Source organism: Pyrgilauda ruficollis, unplaced genomic scaffold (assembly GCF_017590135.1).
Source record: "Pyrgilauda ruficollis isolate IOZ18807 unplaced genomic scaffold, ASM1759013v1 scaffold89, whole genome shotgun sequence".
In the NCBI taxonomy this organism is placed as follows: domain Eukaryota; kingdom Metazoa; phylum Chordata; class Aves; order Passeriformes; family Passeridae; genus Pyrgilauda; species Pyrgilauda ruficollis.
In genome coordinates this window covers 25,183-32,335 of record NW_024530932.1, presented here as the reverse complement: position 1 = coordinate 32,335, position 7,153 = coordinate 25,183, and the positions used below count along the sequence as shown (strand labels likewise).

Below are 7,153 nucleotides of genomic sequence, written 5' to 3'. Positions count from 1 at the left end.
AGTCTTCAAATTAAATTGCTCATTAGATTGTCTCCTGTGTCCTACATTCAAAGGTCAGGTACAGATTTCACTATGAGTAAGAAAAAAGAGAGGGGAAATAGTCTCCAAAAGAAGGCACAACTGCATATCTTTTCTAGTATGTTGTATCATAAAATTGCATCTGGTTTACCTGCACAGTAGAAGCCCCTGCTTTCCAAGACAATAAAACAGAAAAATAAGCCATAAGAGAGGGAAATCCCAACACTTTAGCACACCTAAACTTTTTCACCTGGAAACTGAAAGCAAGACAATGTTATCCAAATCTTCCAAACAGGAAAAATTATCACCACAGAGATTTATTTGACTGCAACAAGAGCTGGTGGTTTATCCCTCATGTTTGATGTTTTGCTCTTGGGTTTATTGGTTTGGGGTTGGGGTTTTTTTGAAAGTATTTTCTGAAAAAATACGCAAGGAATTTACCAGCTTTTCCACTGTGTCCCTGTTGTGATCAGATTTGCATGGAATGGGGATTTTGCATATGATTTTGAGAAAAGGTGATCCTCAAATAACATGAAGCACACCCAGAAGATGCTGTTCTGTTTGCAGGTGTGTGAACTTGCTTTCAGGGATGTCTTGTCCATAGTCCTTAGTACAGCTCTTGTGTCAGTGGCCAGAGGCTTTTTGAACTGATGTGCAGTGGCCTCTCAGATCTATATGGTTCCTGACAGGTCTATTCTGTTGCTGCTTTGTATCCACTTTAAAATTTCATGTTGTCTTTCTCTATGCAATTTCTACAGTAATTACCTTTTCTCTTTTTTTTTCCTTCAGCAAGAAACTAAGCAGCCTTACTCTCAGAGAGCTGGAGAATGGCAAAAGAGGAGGAAAGATTTCATCTCCTCTTTCCTGGCTGCATTGTTCAACTTGTAGCTACTAAGCATAATTTCATAGAGTGATATAGACTGGAAAGGACATCCAAAGGTCACCTGGTCCAAAACCCAACTCTAAGCAGGGCTGAGATCATATTGCTCAGGGTCTTGTCTGTGAATTTTGAGTCAAGTTTTTAATATCTCCAGCCATGGACATCAGTGGTGGGTACAGTACTCTTCCTTATCTATGCACCATTAGCAGCAGTGTGCTTAAATATTCAGAGAAAAAAGAGAAGACACGGCAAATGTCCAGCTTTGTGTAGCACACAAACACAGAGTTTTTCAACTCTTTTTCCAATAACAAGGTCAAAAGTTTGAACCATCCAAAGGGCACATGTGATAAGTCACTTGTCCGTACATGTACATGTGAAAGGAAAATTAGCTAATGATTTCAGGTTTTACCCCTCAGGATTACTTCACAGTACATATTTTTCCACTTTTCTATCACACCATTAATCTTTATCCTGTGCCTTCTGCAGACTTCTTTTTTTCCTCCCACACAGGCTGCCAGGGTCCTGCTCTCCAAGGGGTCACCGGTTGCAGAGGGATCCACAGAAACAGGAAACCAGGCTTCCTCAGTCAGTTTTGAAACACCAAAATCTGTTTCCTTTCTACAGAAATAAAGCCTGTCAGGGCATCCTCTGGCTAGGCTCACTATCTGAGCAACTGCCCAGGAGGAGAGAGAAACGACAGGATTTCTTGTTTAGGAAATAAATGTGAGATAACTTGTAGCATTTACAAACCGTCAGAATGAAAGAGATCATTTTCTTGCTGCTCCTGTTGCCCTTACAGAGGGGCAGCACTGGATTCAGCACTCTAGGAAAGCTCTGGACCACAGGACAAGGCGATGAAACCCAGACAAGTCACTCAGAGTCGACTCCATCTCTGACCACAATTAGGGGGTCACTCCACTCTGAAATTCAAGCTGCCAAAGCAAGTCCCTCACAGGGACCTCCTTTTGCATCTGCAGGTGAGACACTGAGAATGACAGCAGTGAAGAAAACTTCCAGTCCTACAATAGCTACCCCTGCAAGTCAGTCAAATGGACACAGTGATGGTGACTCTGGCAGAGACAAGAGGGGAAGCTCATCTCGCAGCAAAGGGACCCTACAAAGCACTGCTGGAGAGATTCCTCTGCTTCAAGGGGTCACTACAAGCCTGGATACAGCTACAGGGAACAGGTCTGTCAAGCAGTCCTCTCGCAGCACTGGGATTACCAGGAGCCAGCAGGATGCCAACTCCAAAGCATTCGGCTTTGAAACTACCAGGGGAAAGTAAGCTACGTATTTTTTTCTTGTCTCCTATGTACTGCTTATTTTCCTGTTTCCAGTGGCATAATAGGCAAAAGTCCTAGCAATTTCAGTAAAATTGTTTTTTGACCTTAAAAAAGACCATCTAAAACAAGCAAGGGACCAAACTGGCAGCATTTACTCAGGCAAAACCATAGTAACATTTGTAACAGAGTAAATGCTGCAATGTTTTTATTCCTTAGGGTGGTTATCTCAAAATCAACAGGGAAGTCATTATCATAAATGGGTAGGAAAGGACTACAATAGATGGCCCCCTGTTTTATGCACAGTAAACTACTGTTGATTTTTTTTCTTCTTTCTTTTCTTGTGGATAAAAGAAATTGCAAATGCACTATTTCATTTTGAATCTATTAAAAATATTGTGTTTGTAAACTTCTCCAGTAAATTGAAAATACAAGCAATTAAATGTACAAAATGCGTCAATGTCTGACAACTTGAAACATCCTATTCTGTGATAAAAAACTTATGAAAAGTGATGTTGTAGATGAATGTGCATTCAGAGCTCTATAACTTAATACACAATAGCTGTGCATAATAGAGTATATCAAACTGTACTGTCTAGTTTTATAGTTCTGGAGCACTCAATTCTTTCCTTTGTTCCCCAATGTCTTCAGTTCTCAATGGGGATATTAACACTGACTTTGCAGATATTGCAAGCTTCCCTTAATTGCTGATATATAATCAGATACTGGTAGAAAATGAAAGATGCAAAGGATTGGTTGTTTTCCATAGTATTTATAGAGAGTGGGCTTTCAGCATATAGATTTCTTGTTTTGATACTACATTCCTGCATAGTAGCATCCAAATTCATGGAGAGGAGAATAAATCATCACTCCTACAATTTTCTTGCTGTGTGTGGCTGAGAGTTAATGTACCTTCAAGTGAAAGAAAATGTTCCCACTCACCTGAGCAAGTTTTGGATGGTGCGTAAGGGAAATAATGCATGAGGACCCAAAGGAAAGGAGTCCTTTGCTTGGAATACAGAGCCCAGTAAAGGAGCTTTGCTTCCCAGACAGCTTTCCTAGCATACTCCTTAAGTTCTGAAAGTCATCTGTTACACCACCTTACCACAGTGTTTGGCAGAGTGTCCAAGTTCACCTGAGTTAAATGGAGTCTCTTTTTACACGCGTGCTGATAGCTACATCTCCACTGAAATAAATCCTAATACATGCTAACCTTGGTCTTTAGCTTTCACAGCTTTCTTAAAGAACAGTATTCCAATTAAATTAATCTTCAGCAAAACTCTGTGAATCAGCAGATTTCTACCTTTTACTTGAGATATAAATACAAGTAGCAAAAAATTAGTCTCTGGTGAAGATGGTCACATATTTTATTTATCATAATGACATATGATTGCAACTGCAGAGAAGAAAAAGAAGCAAATCTTGTATTTGCCAGCACCTAATTTCATGAGTGGTCAAGGAGCACTGCTGTGCTGTGCAACATGCATATTGGAGTCCACTGATCCAGTTAGCAATAAAGCCAGGATTGCATATCACATTTACAGGAATGTAAAGCAGCATGAAACCCCAGCATAAAATTGAATGCTGAATCTCCACTTTATTGCTCAAACTGCTGAGCTACATAGCCCCTCCCTCTCTAGCAAGTACTTACAGTGTTCGGTGTGGCTCAGTCCTTTCCACAATAAGATTCTTGTGCTACAAGGCTTATCTTCCCACTGTATATGAGTGTTTTTACAATAAGATGTGGTGTTTTGAATTTCCCTTCCACTTTTGCAATGACCTGGACTGTGACTTAAGTCACTTCACTCTTCCACCTTCCTTTCCTTATGGATTAGACCTGGATGAATAATAAACCTGCTTGTGACTCATTTTTCTTTTTCAGCAAGGACATGAGAAATTGCCTAGTCTAGGGCGTTGACTGTTACCAGTCACTTCTGTGAAACACCTGAAAAGCTACTGCTGAGAAAATATGCATAAGAAGACAAAAATTTTTATTCATTAAGTGTAGGTGCCAATGACTACACCCTAAATAATTTGTCCTATATCACAAATAAAGTGAAAAAGATACTGCAAGAATTCCAATAAAGACACAGCTTTTTTCAAGGTTTTACTAATTTCATGCCTGAGCCGAGCATGACTCAATAGCAGATTCCCCAGCTGTAAAGTGTACTGTCTCTGAGGAAATTTGGAAGAACAATTTGCTTTTTGAATCTACTTTGAATTAAAGCACCTCCTTGGTTATAGTCTGTACTCCAACCTGAATTTTTGAGTGACCTTGTAGGAGCTGCATGACTCTGTAATCCTTTATGGCAACCCATTGTGCTAGCATATGTGCAGAGATGCTGATGTTAGGAGGCTCCATATAGAAGGAACAACAGGGAGAAATCTGTGAGAGACAAGGAAGGAAAACAAGAAGAGAGAGAAGAATGAGCATTTATTTTTAAACATTTATAATTTAAAAAATACCAATACATGCACTTTGTTAGAGAGTCTGCAAGGCTGTCAGATTGTCAACAAGGTACAATATGTCTCCATTGTACAAAATTAATTACCCAAATACTCCTTTCTGAAGGAGGTCATGTGCCTTAATGGCTTAATTACAAAGATAATTCCCTTTCTGTCTCTACCCTAGGTTATGTGAGGACAATATTATGCACCCATATCTTAGCACATGCACTCTAGAACTAGGTTAGGCTTTGAACCTCTCTCTAGCGCATCCTGATGTGATAGTAGAAGGGCAAAATATTGGGCATGTCCTTTTCTCCAAGAAAATGAATCTCTTCCTTATTCTTCACTGGCACAGAAATGTAATTAAGTCCTGTTCCTTCACATTGGAATGATTTTATAATTAACCTTAGAGTAGGTACAGGAGGATACAATTTGTTGCTGTCTGCTCTCAAACCATTTCAGAAGAGTGTTTTCTCTGGTGAGGTATCCCCCCTTCAGGCACGGTCTGCACCCAAGGTTTCATGAGTATAAGAAAACTTCATAGGAAGCACATCTGGAATGGCCTGAGCTGAAGAAAAATTAGTTTCTTCAGTCCTAGTAATGACCCTCTGAAATGTGAAACTTAATGTCTCTACAAATATGCGATTTTTTCTTTTCTTTTTTTTTTTTTAATTTTATTTCTACCTATCTTCAAAGCTTTATGCAATCCATATCAATGAATAAAGAAATAATGGAAACCTAGAGTGAGAGAATTTCTCTGAAATTAAGTGACATAAATCTGAGTATCAATTTGGTGCAAAAGAAAATTTATGATGCATTCTTTTCAGTTGAGTTCATTTGAGATACATGTTTTTCAGCCTGTGGAGAGAGACAATTACAGTATTTCACTGCGTAAAGCAGCTTAAACAACAGTGCTGCAATGGAGACATCTCAGGTGGAGTCCTGAGACCAGCACAATCATCTTTTCATTCTGAACCTGATTTTATTAATTACTATCCAAGACAGCTCCTGAATACATGAGCCCTTCATTCAGGTCGTAAATTAGGCACAGTATCCTCACATTGCTGAGTGGCTCTGCATTACTCTTTTCTCTTATTATGTGTATGTAACAATTTTTCCAGTTATCTTGAAGCCACTGGGGGTCTTTATAGACTTCTTTTACCATTACCTTGGGTGATGGTGAGGTGACAGTATTTTATTACTAAGCACAGAAGGGTTTAATAGAGTCAGCACCAGGGACAGATTTGCTTAGCTGTCACATGTGATAGGAGTGCTGAAATATTTCATTCTCATGACCAGACGTGTGCATTTCTCTCTGGAAATTGTTTTTGCCTGTATCAGCTTGGTAGAAATCTAGTGTACTGACAAATGAAAATGCATGGTTAAGATCAGCAGACAGTTCAGATACATGAAGCATGTAGAAACCTGGTTTAACTGCCTAGTTAATGCAAGGTTCACAGTCTCTTTTCATCATGTCACTTTTTAATAGAGCAGAGAGAACAATTCTTGAATTGATTTCCTAAGATTTTGCATCACTGTGCATTTACAAAAAATACAGTCACACATGGCTTAGGGTTCAGCCTCACTGGGTATATTCACTATGACCTGGAAGGAAGGAAGGAAGAAGCTCTTACCCAGGCCTGAGGTTGCCTTGGTGGCTGCATCAGGGTGGGTTTGACAATCTTCATCCCCAGATTGTTGTACTACATCCATGCACATCTTTGCAATAAGTCGCTCTGATCCAGCAGCTCCTTGAATGTATTTCTGATGCTCAGCTGTAAGCCCACAATCCAATTTTCCTACACATGCTAAGCTCAGTGTTACTCCCATAGCAGTCCCAAGGCAGTGATGACTAGTAGAGTCAGGACAGGCTGTTTGCAGCAGGACAGGACACATAGAACTGGGGGAAAAAAAAATCACTTCTTAGCCAAAGTTGGTTTTGAGATACTCACAAAGTAATTAGCCTCCTCAGAGTCTTGTTTAGTTTTTCTGTGATCAGAAAAGGCACCACTATACAGATGATTTCTGATTTTTTTTCAGGATGGTAAGGAAGGTTTCTGTTTGTCTTATTACACTAACTGTTGTATTAATGCTCATGCTTATCTTGCTCTTGTTCTTTGTTCCATGTGCCATGGGAACAGCAAGGATTAGGAAGAGACTTTCTATCCCTGGAATGTCCCTTCACCCCTCTGAATATATTAGGTTTGCTGTACCAAACTGAACACAGGTTAGGATTTACCTACTAGCCACTGCAAATAGTCAACTCTTCATGACATTTCATTTAGGGGACAACAGAAACATCTGCTCAGGTATGCAGAGAAAATAGGCATTCTTACAAATCTGAATATAATTAACATTTTAGAGAACTGGTACTAATTCTAGAATAGACTTGGCAAGGAGAGGACAGCAGCAAGGTGTCCCCATGTGTTTTCCAAAGGCATTATCTGTGTTGCCAGATAGAGAATACAAGTGTTGCAATGTCAATTTTTCTGCCAAATCTGGTACAGACCATCTATTTTGTATCATA

The 7,153-nt window shown here is 39.5% G+C and overlaps 1 protein-coding gene across 1 annotated transcript in view; it reads left to right on the top strand.

Annotated features, from left to right (window-relative positions):
• Positions 1 to 1,584: 1,584 nt before the first annotated feature.
• MMRN1 (multimerin 1) overlaps positions 1,585 to 7,153 on the top strand; it is a gene marked incomplete at its 3' end in the record, with an annotated part of 30,748 nt that continues 25,179 nt past the window's right edge. Inside the window, exon 1 of the mRNA XM_041488222.1 lies at positions 1,585 to 2,179. Within this exon, the coding sequence (XP_041344156.1) occupies positions 1,656 to 2,179 (524 nt within the window). The remainder of the gene's footprint in view (positions 2,180 to 7,153) is intronic.